This window comes from Protomyctophum parallelum (assembly GCF_964188405.1).
Source record: "Protomyctophum parallelum genome assembly, chromosome: 23".
NCBI classification, from domain to species: domain Eukaryota; kingdom Metazoa; phylum Chordata; class Actinopteri; order Myctophiformes; family Myctophidae; genus Protomyctophum; species Protomyctophum parallelum.
The window spans coordinates 8,381,081-8,399,520 of NC_139715.1; the positions used below are offsets into that span (position 1 = coordinate 8,381,081).

At 46.5% G+C, this 18,440-nt stretch overlaps 1 protein-coding gene across 1 annotated transcript; it reads right to left on the reverse strand.

Moving 5' to 3' along the window:
- Positions 1 to 1,274: 1,274 nt before the first annotated feature.
- On the reverse strand, positions 1,275 to 17,884 carry anos1a (anosmin 1a; the record flags this gene model as incomplete). The annotated part of the gene is made up of 14 exons (XM_083758342.1): positions 1,275 to 1,321; positions 1,419 to 1,572; positions 2,004 to 2,263; positions 2,820 to 2,991; positions 4,347 to 4,435; positions 5,251 to 5,361; positions 6,107 to 6,239; positions 8,323 to 8,546; positions 8,647 to 8,776; positions 9,142 to 9,326; positions 10,243 to 10,465; positions 11,231 to 11,296; positions 14,522 to 14,569; positions 17,618 to 17,884. The coding sequence occupies 14 exons, from the start codon at positions 17,882 to 17,884 to the stop codon at positions 1,275 to 1,277; spliced, it is 2,109 nt and encodes a 702-aa protein (XP_083614468.1).
- Positions 17,885 to 18,440: the final 556 nt, after the last annotated feature.

Consider the following 18,440-nt stretch of genomic DNA (forward strand, 5'->3'; position numbering starts at 1 on the left):
AATGGGATAACAACGACAGTGACACAGACGCAGAGAAGGTTTCCTTGACTCAAATACACCAGAGAAAGTGTGGACAAGGACGGACGCATGCACACCGCACAGACGAACTGTCTGGTGAGACGTAGGAGGACAATAGGCAGGAGGCAAACCATAGTCCTAGACTAGAGACCTCTCAGTGCCTGCAAGTGGATGGGAGGAGAAATCCGGTGCCGTCTCTATTAATATATACTCTAACGTTGAAACACTCTAAGAAGGTCGGAGACCACCTGATGACCTCTCTTCCAGGCCAAGGCTTCCTCCATTAGAAACGGATTATAATCGCATCTTTGATGTATTTACAAACTTACCATGGTTTCATTGCAATCGGTATTAAAACATAAATAAAATATGTTGGCTAAACGGGTTAAAATTACGCAAGCGTGGAAGTATCCCTTCAGGAGCGCACACTGCTAGGACTACTGTACGCCACTGTGTTTTAAAATCAGTCATAATGATGGTGGTAGGGTTAATAGTCGACGATTTAATTGCGTTTCTGTCACGTGTGTGAACGTTCGAACATTAAGAATCAAAATTACCTTTCTATTGGGCTTTTAGGCTTCGTAAACAGAAGGTGCACCAGTGCAGATAATGACACAATAACTTACATACTTTAATAACCTTATTCTAATAATAATTGCTTTCATGCGATTATGTAATAATTAACCCATTCTGAACGGGAACCCATTTTGGTGTTAGCATCATGTTATGCTTTAGCTATTGAAAAATAGCAGATCTACAAGCTCATAGCGCGCCACCGAGTGGCGCGCTACGAGCTTGTAGGTCTGCTATTTTTGAAAAATCGAAGAGCGACTGACATTTTTAGAATCTGATCTCAGGTCAGAATGGGTTAATCAGACCAGTGTGTGTGTCCAGTGGAAACCTCGTATGAATCTGATCTCAGGTCAGAATGGGTTAACTACGTATACGTACGTACTTGAATGGTGGCCAAATATAGATATATCTATTATAGAGCACTGGTTGAGAACCAGTGCTCTATACAGCAATGATTACTATCAGAAAATAGAGCTATAATACTTATTTGAAAAAAAAAGAAAAGAAAAGAAAGAAAGTACACTACAGCACCTTTAACAGTGACGCGGCATTCCCAGAGCAACAGGTGTGTTTTGTTTTGTTTTGTTTTCTGAGGGAGGAACTCGTTGTTCCGTAGGTAGCTCCTCTGTCCTGAGATTTGGGAGACGTGGTCGGTTCGTCGGTGGACGGTCCCACTCTGGGGCTCAGTGCCTCTCGATGACTGGCTGTGGATGCTGACGTTTCCCCAGTTCTGTAATGACAAGGATTTCAGGTCACCGTGAAATAATTATATCAGTGGTTAAACTGAGAAACTGAGAAAATGGGGTAAAAAAACAATGGTTTCTTACTGTGCTTGAGGTGGTGCATGTGGGTTTGGGGGTGGCCGGGCGTTTGAAAGGTCCGACTGGAGGCGGGACCCTCTCCCTCTGCCCCGATCACCTGTACCTCCAGTCTGTAGAGGCTGCCCAGTCTCAGCCCCGGTACCACCAGGACAGTACGCTCCTGGATGAGAGGGGGGGGGGGGTAGAGAAAGTCATATACCTGTACCGTACGCATGCACGCAGGCACGCATGCAGGCTCGCCAACACACACGCACGCATGCACGCACGCATGCACGCACGCGCACAAACAAACAAACACACACACACACACACACACACACACACACACACACACACACACACACACACACACACACGTTAGAAATAAGTTCAGGGTTAGGCATAGTTGAGGTTAGATTTTTTTTTACTTTAGTTAGTTAGTTAATAATGGGAACCCATTGGCAAAACAAAGGAAAAACAGTGCCCCTCTTTTCCTTTGACGCGAGACAACAGTCTGTCTCGAGAGACTAAAGGAATACCAGGTGAATACCGCCGGATTTACTCGCAGGGCGAGCGTGTTGGCATTCAAAACCCTTGGTTTAGTGTACTTACTGGTGGTAGGATCTGGGACTGGGAGATGAGGCTGTGGTGGTGATGGGGCAGCTGTTTGTTGCGGGGGCTGCTGCCCACGGCAGCGGAGGCGGTGGTGACCTCCGTCCAGGTCACCTGGTACCCGGCCAGCGTCACGGCGGCGGGCCGCCGCTCGCCGTGCACCTCCCAGCCGAACGCAGCCGTCACGTTGTCCCCCCGGACCTCGAAGGAGGCGCTCAGGTTCCCCACCCTGGCCAGCAGGACCTTCTTCAGGGGAGGAGCTGAAGAAGCATCACGTGTACACGTAATTAGCTTCACAGAGAGACAGTTCTTTGCTCATTTCTTTATTTCCCACGTACGTTATAGTGTTCATAAACTTGCATTTTATCTGTTGATACCGCTCCCATACACTGTGTTCTCTCGAATCTGTCGAACAAGCACCTGATAACCGCATGTAGTCCCACCATGGCTGGAAACGTTATTGTACCGATCCATTCATCGCGATAGATGTTAATTGGATACTCAAAATGACACTATTAATTGATTCATTCTCCGAATAAGAACTCAGACACATCAGAACTTTCCGGTTCCCAAGCGGACACTGCCACCCACCTGGTATCAAGTCATCATATTATACCGTAATATGCCATACCCTAATATCATTACATACAGTATTAAAATATTCTTTTGACACAAGAATCAAATGGACATGATTCACCAGGATCCTGCATGGCTTGGTTTCAGGCTTAACATAATTTATATAAATTTGCCCTATACAGGCGGTGTGTGTGTGTGTGTGTGTGTGCGTGCGTGCGTGTGTGTGTGCCAGTGTCTCACCCTCCTGTGCAGAACAAGCGATGGGTTTGGGGCTCTTGGCCTGGACGGCGGCGCACGGCGGCGTGACGAAGCTGACGCTCTCAGACGGGAGGCGGAGCTTACTGCCCAGAGGCTGCAGCAGGACCTTGTACTTGCAGGAGAACAGCAGACCCCGCAGGCTGGCAAAGCTCTCCTATTGGACAACACAACCACAATGTTTGACCATGACGCTCTCCCATTGGACGACACAACCACAATGTTTGACCATGAGGCTCTCCCATTGGACGACACAACCACAATGTTGACCATGAGGCTCTCCAATTGGACGACACAACCACAATGTTGACCATGAGGCTCTCCTATTGGACGACACAACCACAATGTTTGACCATGAGGCTCTCCCATTGGACGACACAACCACAATGTTGACCATGAGGCTCTCCAATTGGACGACACAACCACAATGTTGACCATGAAGCGTAGGAAGAGTTATTTCCAAAAGTGGCTGCAGTGCATAGAGCCTATTGTCCTAGCTGTTCCACAGGCCCACTCTCCAGCAGTGTTGATTTCGTCGACTAATACGACTAACCCATTCTGACCTGAGATCAGATTCATACGAGGACACACACTGGTCTGATTAACCCATTCTGACCTGAGATCAGATTCTAAAAATGTCAGTCGTTCTTCGATTTTTCAAAAATAGCAGACCTACAAGCTCGTAGCGCGCCACTCGGTGGCGCGCTATGAGCTTGTAGATCTGCTATTTTTCAATAGCTAAAGCATAACATAGTGCTAACACCAAAACGGGTTCCCGCGCAGAATGGACTAAAAGACGAAAAATGTTCGCCGACTACCTTTTTTCACTGACGGAAACTAAATGGAAACTAAATGAAAACTAAGCTGTGATTACTAAAACTAAGACTAAAATGCATTGACAATTTCGTCAACAGATAAAAACTAGACTATAATGTTAGGAAGGGACTAGTGGACACGATATCCAGTATAAGCCATTTTACACTTGGTTGCATGCTGAAAATAGCAGATCTACAAGCTCACAACGCGTCGCAGCGTTGTGGGCTTGTAGATCGGATATCTTCAGCAAGTGAGGGCATCAAGGCCCGCCAAAATACATTTTAGTCGACTAAATCAACTGTAGATTTAGCCGACTAAAATCACATGACATTTAGTCGACTAAAACTAGACTAAAGGTAAAACATTCCAGGTGACTAAAATGTGACCTAAACTAAATGAAAACTATTCAAGATACTTCTATGACGGCCCAGGCCGTAGCGTAACGGTCTGGGCACCGGACTGGTGATCCAGTCGCGGTGTGCCGCGGGTTCGACTCCCGGACCCGACACGGCCTTTACCGCATGTCATCCCCCCATCTCTCTCCCGTTTCCTGTCAGCCTACTGTCTGTCCCTTAAAAAATCAATAAAAGGCGTAAGCCGCAAAAAAAAAATCTTAAAAAAAAAAAAAAAAAGATACTTCTATGACTAAAACTTGCTGTAAAAAAACAACACTCCTGTTCTGATCCAGCAGGTCACCTGTGTGATGACCTTCTCCGGGGGTGAGGTGTGGTTGTGAGCACAGGTCTCTGGTCCCCACTGCACGCGGTAGCGCACCACGGACGGCTCTGAGGGACAAACGAGAGGCTTTCAGATTCACCCTTTCCGGTGGTTCTGTCCAACCTATATGTCTTGGATTGACATTCAAACAATAGAGACACAATTGTATGTATTTGCTGTGATTCGCGCTCAATAGACCCGTAAATTTGTTTGCATTTGTTGCATTTGGTTCAATTTTTACACTCTTGGGTTTACAGACCGGTAAGGGTCTATTTGGTCCGTACGGATCTCCACCTGTGTACTTGCATAACAGGAATGTGAATGTCTGTAGTCTGCTATAGCTGTGGATTTGAGAGGAGGTAATACTTTGTACAATAGAAACTGTATATTCTGTATTTTGTGTGCTGTGCAAGGCCATAAGGTGCTGTATGTATCCGTGGCTGGACTGCGTTATCAAAGCAAAAGCGCCCCTTCTCTTAAAGGAGTAGTTCACCCAAAAGAATAAGCCCCATAAACAAGTCATTACAATAAGAGTATAAGAATTGTTATCACAGTTCATTCATTAGACGTTCACCAGAGAAGCCGCTTCAAAAGGCCTGCATTACACTATGGCTTCCGGCAAGGAGAGGAGCCGAAAGACAGCAGTCCATACACAAACGCACACACACACACACACACACACACGCACGCACACGCCGCTCGGCTCTAAACAAAGACCCCTTTGTTCCAGGCTGTAATTACTTATGATTGGTCTTTTGAAACGTAGGATAAGCTTCATGTTGTTTACATAACTCTGACAATCCTCTCTGTGCTGCTACTGATGTTGACAGACACATGGGGTGCGTGCGTGCGTGCGTGCCAGCGTGCGTGCGTGCGTGCGTACCTGTGCTGCTCTGCCAGTAGACCCGGACCTGAAGCTGTCCGTCCTGATAGAACGGAGTCCCCACGTCCAGGATGTCTAGAAGAGGGTCTGATGGCACACCACTGCTGATGGCTGTGCAGCGCCGAAGGAAGGAAGGAAGGAAGGAAGGAAGGAAGGAAGGAAGGCAGGCAGGAAGGAAGGAAGGAAGGAAGGAAAAAAGCAAAAGAGGTTTGTTTTGTTGTTTTAGTGCGTTTTCGGGTAACACAAAAAGCTAGTTTTTACAATCAAACTTCTCTTCCATGTGTCTTTAGATGGCATTTTTTATTTGATTGAATGCATACTTTAGCCAAATTAATAAAAATTCTGTCATCACGGAGGTACAGTAAAACAGAGATCAGAGCGCTAAAAAACAGTGAAGAAGAGGATACGGAGTTAAAAACAACGACCTAAAAGGTCTTCATTGCGGTCGAAGAATTTCGAAACGTCGAAAACGTCGAAATGTTTTACTTTGATACTTTGAGTACATTTTGATGCCGATACTTTTATACTTTTACTCATGTACATTTCCCAGACTTTTACTTGTAACTGTAGTACTCCCCCCCCCCCCCCGCCCCCGCCACTCACTGCTGCTGATAACATAACCCATTCTGACCTGAGATCAGATTCTAAAAATGTCTTCTACATCCTGACAGTTTTCTGAAAAAGCTATGTTTCTATATGTCAGTCGTTCTTCGATTCTTCAAAAATAGCAGACCTACAAGCTCGTAGCGCGCCACTCGGTGGCGCGCTATGAGCTTGTAGATCTGCTATTTTTCAATAGCTAAAGCATAACATGATGCTATAACACCAAAAGCGGTTCCCAGAGAATGTTTTATACCTGCGCGCTGCTGCGTGGCGAAGCGCAGGGCGGCCTTGGGCCCTTTCAGCTGGCTCTGTCCCCAGTAGGACACCGCTTGGACCTCCACGCTGTAGCTCCTGTTTGACCGCATGCTGTCCAGCTCCACCTGGGTCTGAAGGACACACGCGTGCACGCGCAAGCACGCACAAGCACGCACACACACACACACACACACACACACACAAACACACTCACACACACCCGTAAACCTCAAGTTTAGCAGGCATATACAGTAATATGGTGGTGTGATGGTACATTACGGGAGTTTACCGGAGTTTCCTGTAATATACACAACCGTATTCCATGCTTATGTACATCTGAACGAATGTTCATACATTTTCAATTATGTCAAATAATTGCGCCTATAGGCTATTCTGTAATAATTCTGAAAGGCCTACAGCACGGCGTGCACAAATTCAAACGCATCTTAAATGTTTCCGACAGGGACAGACCAGGTGTTTCTGAACAGCGTGTTTCTGTTTATAGTACCATTCAGCCAGCGAAGAGAGAGAGAGAGAGAGAGAGAAGCCACACTAACTGTAAATTAAACCACAATTAAGCATTGGATCAATGAATCCAAGACTGTTGACACAAGAACACTCCTGTTTCTCTGGGACGTCACTCAGGATCTGCTCGCCAAGGGAAGCCAAAGAAGCCGCGGGCGACAGCGAAAACAAGCACAATGTCAGGTGTAGTTACAGTATCCCAATCGCATGGATTAAAGCACATTTTATCTCACTTGTGAAAAAAGTGTGGTATGGCCAATTGCCAAGTCCTAATGTACGACTTGTTAAACGCTGTGAAAGCGTCGTTTCCTAAACAACTAACAGCCTAATAATATGTCAAATTATGATGTTCCTTTGAGTAATAATTATTGTTCCTGCTGTTCTAGATTACTGCCAACCAAGGTGAAGAAATCACAGACTGAGGCTTTTAACCTTTACTTAATTGAAATCCATAGGGGTTTTATGGAAGATGCTTCTATAGTTTGACCACTTCACCTAACAACCGAAAACAGAGCAGAAAATGGAGAGCTGGGAGTTCGGCTATTATCGCTGCGCTACGTGCCTCCATAGAAGACATGTTGCCTTCTATTATTTGTGGAATCCAAATGACTGAAATCAGTTGTGGCGACTGACAACTTTAATCCTTCGCAATCGCACAACCTCTGTTCCATTCTGCTCTCTCTCTCTCTCTCTCTCTCTTTCTACCTTCCCAGAGGGGCTTCTCACATGCCAGGGCAGTCAAAAGGGCTACAGCCTTATTAGCCTATAGACTCTGAAATCTCTACAAACACTGAACCTGCAGGCAGCACCTCGCTCCAACCGACCGGCATTCCTTGACGTGCCCTGTGACGTAGATTGATGGTGTGAAACGTCTTTAAGACTTGATCTTCAGATCACTTGATCCTGTCCTGTCACATCAGTCATCTTCAGATCAAGCCGAGAGGAGACACACGCCACCCTGGCTTCACGTGCGCTACTCTGGCTTCACGTGCAGCTCAGATTGGGTGTGTGTGTGTGTGTGTGTGTGTGTGTGTGTGACTCATGGCTCAGTTCCTGTCACTTACAGTAAAAGGTATTTCTGCCAGTAGGAGAGGATTAATCTTTTACACATTATTATTATTGTTATTCTTTGCATTTCACGGCTGGTTTCATGCAGGCGTTTGCCTGCAATGAATGCTGACTTTACACGCTCAGCTTCAAATATGACTTATCCAACAACTGTTAACTCTTAATATAATAAATCCTCTTGAATATGTTCTTGCGGGGAACAGCGGAAATAGCTGATCTGTCACTTCTGAAAGTAAACTGAAAAGATTCTTTTGAGAAAGGACATTCATAGATTTGACCTCTGATATCCCTAGCCAAAATCCTTACTGGACTGGAAATCGTTAAAAGAAAAGCTAAAGGACCCCAACCCTATAGTCTTAATGGTTTGATTCCTTAAATGTAACCCTTTAACCATTCCTACAGGATGTTAACCCTGAGAGTGTACACATGGAACCAAAAGGACCCTTACGGGTCTGTAACTCCGACAGTGTACAAATTGAACCAGATGGATCCTTTACAGATCTGTAACTGTGGTATGGTGGTCTCTGGTCATTCGTTTTTGGGTCCCGGGGGAAAACGTCCAATTTCTCTTTTGGGTCTCCAGCTAAAGAGTTTGGGAACCACTGCGCCATTACTGCTTACCCCTCTCAGGGTCTTCCTGCGCTTGGTGGAGGAGGAGGAAGGTGAGGAGGGGGTCTCCCCGGCAGCGGGGGCAGTCCTCCAGCTCCAGGAGACCTTGTAGTGATGGACGGGGACGTCCGGGTCGACCGGAGCGCTCCAGCGGAGCCTGGCCGACACAGTCCTTCCGGGGCCAAAGGTCATGTTGGTCACCCGCAGGTCCACAGGGGCCGGTGGGCCCGAGGGGTCTGTGGTGATACGAACGGTGGGGAAGGGAAGGGAAGAGGAGGGTGGGGTTATTTAAGAGGAGCTGTTTTTAGACGGACGGACGGACGGACAGACGCTCACCTCTGCGTGTGTGGACGTGTCGGCTGGGCGTGGTGAAGCCTCTGGTTCCGTGGGTGTTGACCGCCGCCACCCTGAACTGGTACCAGCGGCCCGGCCGCGTGTCCACCAGCCTGGCCAGCTGCTCCGTGGTCTGTGTGCGTGTGTGTGTGTGTGTGGGGTGGTAAACACGTTGGGGGAGGGTAACATACAAAAAGGGACATATAAGAAACAAGCCATCTGGTACAGAGAGTAAAGTTCATGGTGTTTGAGAGTTTTGAGAGTGTACAAATTATTGATACAACAGACAGACAGACAGACAGACATTCACTGCGGGTGTGAAGGGAAAGGATTAACAATACCATAGAGCTAAATTTAGGCATTGTTTTTGTGAGGTTTAAAGTTTAGGGGATTAGGTGCCAACCAGGGCGACCAATGGAAGAGGGAGTCCTATATAGTATAAATAAAAGACACGTCTGTCTGGCTCGTTCGTTCGTTCGTCGGGGAGGAGAGACCCACCTGTGCCACCACCTGCCAGGGGGTGGCGCTGTCCTCGCTGGGGCCGATGCCAAAGTTCCACCTCCTGTGGAGCACGTAGACGACGGGCTCCGCCGACACGTTGAACCGGGAGGACCAGCGCACCTCCAGCTGGCCCGACGGGAGCTCCCCGAAAACCAGCTCCTTCCTGGGCTTCAACGGAGCGCCTGCATGCACGGGGAGACAGGGACGCTCTTATTAGCTCATTGAGACCTGAGACCAGATTCTGCAAGAGGTGCAGTACTTAGTTCAGACTAGGGCTGACCTCGATTAGTCGAATAGTCGACTAATCGATCGGAACGGGTCTCAGTCGACTGACCACCTCTTAGTCGATGTTCATAATTTTTTTTTTTTTAAGTATATAAAAATACAATATTTACAAAAATATACAAAAATATTGTATTATTCCACTAGGTCTGTGGGGGACATAAACACATTTGAACATTCTGACTGTTCAAATCTCCAATGTGCATGTGGAGTGTGGCAATGTGCCACTGCCTGTGACTTGAATCGCACAGTGCGCTGGCCTGATAGACTCCAGAATCTCAATCTCACCTGCTGTGCTCAATCTGGCTAATGACAAGCCTCTCAGTTGTTAAAAAAAAAGATTTGAACAGTCAGAATGTTCAAATGTGTTTATGTCCCCCACAGACCTAGTGGAATAATACAATATTTTTGTATATTTTTGTAAATATTGTATTTTTATATACAATTTTTTGGGGCAGTCGACTATTAGTCGACTAACAGCAAATTTATTCATCTATCAGTCGACTATACAAATCCTTAGTCGGGGACAGCCCTAGTTCAGACTAGTCATCGGTCCGACAAACGATAACCTACCTCAAACCCTATACTATATACCGTATGTTGTTCCAGGGACACCCCACAAGCAAAGATTTGAGTTAAAAATGTTTTCCATGGAAACATTTGCACACATTTTCACGATTAAAAGAAAATAGCAGATGTATAAGCTCTTAGCGCAGCACTTGTAAGCTTGTAGATCGGCAATTTTCAGAGGACTTTCTACATTTTATACATTTGAAAATGTGACTCAGCTAATAGTGATATCTCCTTGGCTTATACCCTTGTAGAGGTTCTTGGGGGCCTGGCAGGTATGTCCACAGCCGTTGGAGCAGCACTTCTTCTGGGCCGAGCACTCTGTGTCGCGGTCGCAGCTCTCCACGCAGGCCGCCGCGAAGCCGCTGGCCCTCTCTGGAGGAGGGCAGTCGCCCTGCTTCACCGCCATCACCGACTGGACGAACTCACAGCTGGTCACGCACTCCCACTGCCTCTTGGGGAAGGAGCGCTGCGTGTTGAGGGAGCGAGGGGGACAAAGAGTCGGGTCACTGGCTCAAACTGTTGGCAATATCACGTGGATTAAAGCTAAATGATATCTCACTACAGACAAAAGTGTTCAAGTCAAGTCTTAATATGCATTTTCTGAAACTGTGTGAAATAAATAAAATCAGAGAATATAGCATTCCAAATGTCGTGCAATCTTTTTTGTTACACCACCTATCCTAGGGCATAGGATCACGCTGTAGCACGCTGTGAGCTTGTAGATCTAGATTTCAATCACGCAGCCCCGTTCAGCCATTTGGCGAAAAACTACATATGTTACATATTTTGTGTAATGTTATACATGTTTTGGGGAAGTGTTTTTTATTAACAAGATCAATAGACAAAATCATTGCATAGCCAACTATTCTTCCAAGACCCTTGATACACATTCCAGGACCCTTGATGAATTCCAACCTTTTCCAGGACTGGAAAATGTTTTGTTTAATTTCAAAGTATTTCCAGGAATTTCATGAATTATGAAGAATTAAAATTGTGAAGAAACTAATCACAGACTGACACTTTAGTATAACATTCCATGATATACGGACAGACAGACAGACAGACAGACAGACAGACAGACAGACAGACAAAGATGCATGTAGCTGCTCCAAATCAACTCACAACGCGTCGTTGCATCGCTCCATCTGCCCATAACACAGGAGTGTGACAACTGTGACATCATACTGTACCTCACGCAGGAGTGTGACATCAACATATACTGTAACTGTACCTCACACAGCTCCCGGCACTGGCTCGTCCTCTTCATCTCCCAGGTGTCCTTGCAAGGCTCCAGGCACTGCAGAGGAGAGAGAGATGAACACATTTACCCTTAAGAGCTACTCAACAGTGTTGCCAGGTCTGCTTATTATTAGCAACTTTAGGCTTGTTTTTTTGTTGTTTTTTGGGGTCTTGTTTGTAAAGTGTACCGGTAGTTGATTATTTTCAACTCATCGTTGCTCATCGCAACGCGGGCCCTTGAAAAATCTGTACCATTGTAGCCTACTCCTAGAAATGTCGTAGTAAATAAGTGTCATACATATTCAGAAGAAAGCCTGGAGACATAACATTCTGAAATTGGGTCTTATGATCAAAATAAGAACATTATGATGTAAAAACACAATCAAACATTTGGTTCGGAGGTCCTGACCGCCAGTTTGGAAACCGTCCGCTGCCCCAGGGGGTCTTGCTGCATGTGAGCCAGTACTGTCAGCTCTCATCTAGGCTGTCCGCTCCTCAGATAGACTATCTCTAATCCAGCCTCGCATCACCATATCGCCCGTCCTCTCCCAGCGTTTCCTCGGTGTCGCTACATTTTCCGCCCCATTTCCAGCTCAAGTCGAGCGCCTAACCTCCCCGACCCCTCACCCCCAGTGGTGGAAAGTAACTAAGAGAAGAAAAGGTACTGTCCCCTTTTCTTTTTTTGCTTTTTTACTGGACTATTTCCAATTAAATACTTTTACTTCTACTCCACTACACCCTAAGAGGCAAATATTTTCTTTTTACTCTAGCACAATTATTTGAAAACTTGAGTTGGTAGTTGGTAGCTCAAAACGTGTAGGATTTGCTATGCGTCGTGAGCTTGGAAATGGGACATTCTGCATAATGAGTAGCTTTACTTTTGAGTCGGGGGAAGGGAGATAGAGAGAGAGAGGCTGTTAGGAAGTAAAGGTGAGTTTGAGGTCATTTGGGATTCAAGCGGTTCTTTTTGATCAAACCAGACCAAAACATCAGGACATGGGGGGGAAAAATGGGGGAAATTGGGAAAACAATGCAAGGCTTCCAGTGTGCAATTGGTCATTTCAGTGTGCATGTGTGTGTAGGTGCGTCTGTGCATGTGTCTGTGTGCATGTGTGTGTGTGTGTGTGTGTGTGTGTGTGTGTGCGTGCGTGCATGCGTGCGTGCGTGTGCGTGCGTGTGCGTGCGTGTGCGTGCGTGCCTGCGTGCGTCTATGTCTGTGTTCGTGCGTGTGCGTGTGTGTGTACTGTGTGTGTGTGTGTGTGCGTTCATGCGTGCGTGTGTGTGTACTGTGTGTGTGTGTGTGTGTGTGCGTGCGTGTGCGTTCATGTGTGCATTCATGTGTGTGTGTGTGTGTGTGTGTGTGTGTGTTTGTGTGCAGACCTCTCCTGCACCACAGAGGTCACAGATAAGGGTCAGAGTGACCTCTCCGATGACCGCTCATATAGTGTGTCTCCATCTGGGCAGCAGGCCGCTGCGCACACACGCCACCGTTTGATTGGACATCCAGATAAACGGCTTCCTCCCCCGGAGGAGAATGAACGTCTTTGTCTCTGAACTTCCTGTTTCGACCAATCGCCAACCGGCTTTGTTTCCCCCGTATCACTGACAAACTGCGACCCCGTGAGCACGAGTGAATTATTTGGACACGCATTCTTCCATGTTTGGGGTTCGTTCGGGCTAAAAAGATGCGGGGAGAATAAAGCACGTAGAGGAAGTCTGGATGTCAAAGTCGCGCGGACGGCAAACAAAGCTATACGGGAAGCGCCGGACTCCTTTCATGACCTCCGAGTGCTATTTAAACGACGGAGGACTTGAGAGGGTTACGTCAAGGCTCTCGACAACGATCCCCCCGGGAGAATGAGCTCAAAGGCCAGGGTGAGGCGGCGCACAGTGACATCACCCACGCCGCCCACCCACAGAAGCCACACAGAGGGAATACTGCGAGTTATGCCATCTTCAAGAAGGGGTTTGTGCTGCATTGGAGCGTGTGAGAGTCAAACTGTGGCACTTTGTCGATCAGCATATTTTGCATTTGGCCACAGACGCCCATTTAACAGTTTTATGTTAGTCGTTCTTCGATTTTTCAAAGATAGCAGATATTTTTCAATGGCTAAAGCATAACATAGTGCTAACACCAAAAGGGGTTCCCGCCCCAAAATGGGTTAAAGAGATTTTCTGCCAGAGACCCTCATGAGGGGAGATTTGTGATAAAGCTCGTCTTTAAGTCATTATTATTGTCACGTTTCACCTTTCTCAAGAGCTTTATAACTACTCTTTTATTACGATAAACGATAATAGCGATCATCATCCCAGCCCTAGTCAGGTGGAGTCTTCAGATGACAGCGGAGGTTTTGACCTTGAATAAAGGCACAAAAGCAGCAGCAGCAGTTTGACCAAATGTTCTTGTATAGAATCCGTGGTGGGGGGTCCCATCTTGACTGTGCTGGTGTGCAGTGGCACATGTTATTGAACCATATGGAAGGAGTGTGTGTGTGTGTGTGTGTGTGTGTGTGTGTGTGTGTGTGTGTGTGTGTGTGTGTGTGTGTGTGTGTGTGTGTGTGTGTGTGTGTGTGTGTGTGTGTGCGTGTGCCTGCATGTATAAATGGTTCATTTATGTTAACAGTGACTGTGGAGGAAACCATACAAGGTTCATCATGATAGCAGATAGGGCTTTAGCGCTTTCTACAAAATTAATGTCTTCCAAATGGGGGGGGGGGGGGTATTGAAATATTGAAGATTTTGAATATCGTCTAGTTTCCCCAGCAGCCCTCATAGCATAGAGTGGACTGGAGACCATAAGCATATCGCTTTTTGTATATTTATTGCGTTTAATAAGCGATTATTATATATTATTTGTATTATCATTTAATCTAGAGAGTTGTTCTTTCCACATACGGTACTCCACAAATGCCAGGTCTGCACCATACGTCCGTGCATATTGCATGCAAAATGAAAAATGATCGGGCCGTATACCATATCATGGTATACGTTGTATTATCATAATATCTCAGGAGGAAGCATATACGGGGCCAAAAAAGTCCTATTCCATCCATTACTGTCTCGAGCTCTTGAGCAGTGATGTATTAGCCGAGAGCCACCGGCTACTGTCTCGGCGTATAGCCAGCGGCAGAAAATGAAGTGCCTGCGCCGGTGATGAATGGCACATGTAGAAATAGGTAATAAGTTCCACTATGGTGTTTTTGCCCCCGGCACACAAACGTGTACGGCTGTATGAGCACGCCGACACGATGAAAGTGCACTGGTGCATGCTGCTGCTGCCTACCTTTGCGCATTGTTTGTTGTTCCGACACCAGCCAAAGGATCCGTTATTCTGAGAGAGAGAGAGAGAGAGAGAGAGAGAGAGAGAGAGAGAGAGAGAGTTACTATTGTTCACCTATGGGTTAAGTCTCGTTCACTAGGCCTACTGTACATCACTAGGCCTACTGTACAAATATTGTCCGTTGACTGTGACTCCGCTACTTTATTTGAAAACGTTTGCTACTTTTTTAATTATTATTATAATTACAAAACATACATTAACTAGCCATTTCAGTCCTGCTGTATTTCTACTTTGGCCATTTGAATTTTTTCACATTTTATTTGAAATGTGACATTCTGCATAATGAGTTATTTTACTTTTGGTACATTTTGATGCCAATGCTTTTTGGTACTTCTTCCTGATTGTTATCGGAAAAATCATCACCGCACACAGTATCTATGAACAGACAGACAGAAAGACAGACAGACAGACTCAGTCATCATCACGAATGACCCCATCCCTCCCGAATCCCCCCCCCCCCTGTCCCCCAAGGAGGTCACTGCGAGTGCATACTTCAACTGACCAATGACGTGTTCCACTGCCATTCTCTTCTCAGTGAATGATGTCAACTGGACGCACGCACGCAAGCACACACACACACACACACGCACGCACGCACGCACGCACGCACACAGTTAGATCTGCACACATTAGTCAACTTTGATGCATAACTAAAGTCAAAAGGTTTTGAAAGTGGAGCCTCGCTCCAATTGGAAAACTCTAAAGGCCGGAATCAGGTCCAACATTGAGGAACCAGGAATCGGTTCCATCACATTTGGAACTGTTTTTGTAACTGGTTTCATCTACACTGTCAGAGACTTCTGACAGTCTGCTGTACAAACTGAACAATATCAGTGCTTCTCAAACGTTTTAACCAGGGCCGGATTAACACGTCTGATGGCCCCTGGGAACTGAAGCTCGAAGGGCCCCCCTTCACATGCACGCGTAAATCTTCACAAATTTATATTGGCCTATTCCCGGTCGCCTACCCCGCCCCAGAGTGACAGTCAGGCAGTAACAAACGCATTATTTTTATTTGACCCACATAGTAAGCAAATGGGAAAGAGAATTTGCCCGTGTATTTCAGTGTTTTTACCTTTTTTTTGTCGAGCCACCTGACACGCTATGCATGCAGAATGAAAACAAAGCAATGCTGGCTGGCCGGACGGACGTATGTCTTTTATTCCACCAGAATCACCTCTCCACCTGACCTCACACAGCCCAGCGGGCCCACCCACCTTGAACAACAGCCAATCACCTGACCTCACACAGTCCAGTGGACCCACCCACCTTGAACAACAGCCAATCACCAGACCTCACACAGTCCAGTGGGCCCACCCACCTTGAACAACAGCCAATCACCTGACCTCACACAGTCCAGTGGGCCCACCCACCTTGAACAACAGCCAATCACCTGACCTCACACAGTCCAGCGGGCCCACCCACCTTGAACAACAGCCAATCACCTGACCTCACACAGTCCAGTGGGCCCACCCACCTTGAACAACAGCCAATCACCTGACCTCACACAGTCCAGTGGACCCACCCACCTTGAACAACAGCCAATCACCTGACCTCACACAGTCCAGTGGGCCCACCCACCTTGAACAACAGCCAATCACCTGACCTCACACAGTCCAGTGGACCCACCCACCTTGAACAACAGCCAATCTAGTGCATTGTTGCTGCTTTACACACAATTGCACTTTTCAAAAATAATCTGTCCAAGGGCCCCTTGGCACGTGCCCAAAGTGCCCATATGGTAGATCCGGCCCTTTACCATAACTCTAAGAGTGTACAACAAAAACACCTTGAAAACCCTAACAGGAGCCCTCGTACAAGGTTTCTTCGACTATGCATGCACCTCTTGGTACCACAGCACCTCAAAGGCTCCTTCAAAACCGCTCTCAAAGGGCACCTACGGACGGCTGCAATTCAAAACTGGCCCCTGTAAAATCTGAACCTTTTTCCCCTCAATGTATATGTTTCTTTTCCATTTTTACCTCCTTTATGATGAATTCCTGTTCTGTTCTTTGGCTAAATTGAAGTGTATATATCTACGTCTCTAAATGTTTCGATGAATTGAACAAGGTGGACCCTGTATGCTTTATTGGGTCGTCCACTCACAGTTAACAGTTTTTGTATTGAGTTGTGCTTGAAATGTAGGCTACTGTAATTCTGCAAACTGTTCTTACCTTAGAGGATCCATTTTGGTTCCATGTGAACACTCTCAGAGTTACAGACCTGTATGGGGGTCCAATTGGTTCCATGTGAACACTCTCAGGGTTACATGACCTGTAATGGTCCATTTGGTTCCATGTGAACACTATCCAGGGTTAAAGACCTGTAAGGGTCCATAAGGTTCCATTTGAACACTCTCAGAGTTACAGACCCATAAGGGTCCATATGGTTCCATTTGAACACTCTCAGAGTTACAGACCCGTAAAGGGTCCATTTGGACAGGTATTGTTAAAGCCAACGGTTAAGGAATCAGAGCGTTAAAAGGGAATCGTTTTGAATAGGAACAGGAATCGTTCAAATCCTAAATGACAAACCAGCCCCAGACCAGTAGGAGCTCGCACTGATCTCTCACTCACCCCGCCCCCCTGATTAGGCACAAACATGGGATGAATTCATCACCAAAATCACCAAAAATTTGGAATGCCCTCCCACCACCAGCCATGAAAAAGTGTGACTCTGCCAGTCCTTCTTCAAAAAAGCACCTGTTTGCAATTTGCAACTAGACCTAGATAGACAAGTTAGTTACCCCACTGTGTTTCTGTAAATATAAATTAGGCTACTGCAGTGCTCCTATAGTATAGTAGCCTATTGATAATATCTTGTCTTGTATAGTAGTGTAGGCTATAGGCTACTCAGGCTTATTTGGTTTGTTTACTATTGAGTGAGATAACAATGTAGTGTCCAACTGTCAGTCGATTTGATTCAATTTGGCACACTCTCGTGACGTCTTCTCTCATCTCAGAGTTTTACCGAACTAAAAATAGCCCTAGAACTTCAGAAGAGGATTAGCCGACATGGCCAACTGCCTGAATCACTCACCTCCACCACCAGCACCTGGTCATGTTTGGACTTGGAGACGGCGGTGGCGTCTGCTCGCGTCCTGCGGAGACTCAGACACCTGGAGGCGCATCTCGCCTGGTGAACACCCCGCTGGTCCTCCAACAACAACACCACCGAGGAGGAGGGACGGGATTGGGAAGAATGTCCATCCTTGACCTGCTTCTTCTTGCTGGCATCGACCTCCTGCACCACCACCACTACAGCAGCGCTGAGCAGCAGAGCAACGGTCCACCTCGGAGACAGCATCTCTCCCCTCCACTTCTGTCTGTCTGTCTGTCTGTCTGTCTGTCTGTCTGGCTGGCTGGCTGGCTGTCTGTTCTAACTCTGCGTCTGCGGTAGTCTGTGAACGAACTCCTGTGAGCGATACTAGAACTAGACTGACTGCTCGGTGCTCTGCTCAGCCTCTCTCTCTCCCATCTACCCTCTCTCTCTCTCTCTCTCTCTCTCTCTCTGTCTGTCTGTCTGTCTGTCTGTCTGTCTGTCTGTCTGTCTGTCTCTCTCTCTCTCTCTCTCTCTCTCTGTTTCCGCTGAATTAATTTGGTGTCTCATTTCTCGTTTCTCGTTTCACAAGTTTGAAATGTGTGTGTGTGTGTGCAAATAGCAGTTTCTTGTCTGATATTAATTTGCTGCTATAAAGTTACATTATTGTGTGCATGGATGGTGAGTTACAGCCTATTGACTTTCGTTTGAAATATTATGTAGGCCTACCCATTCTGCATTTTTACTGTGAAATAAAAATGTCAATCAATCAATTATCAATCTGGCTAATATCCTTTTTTTCTCTTTTGTATTGAGAATAAAT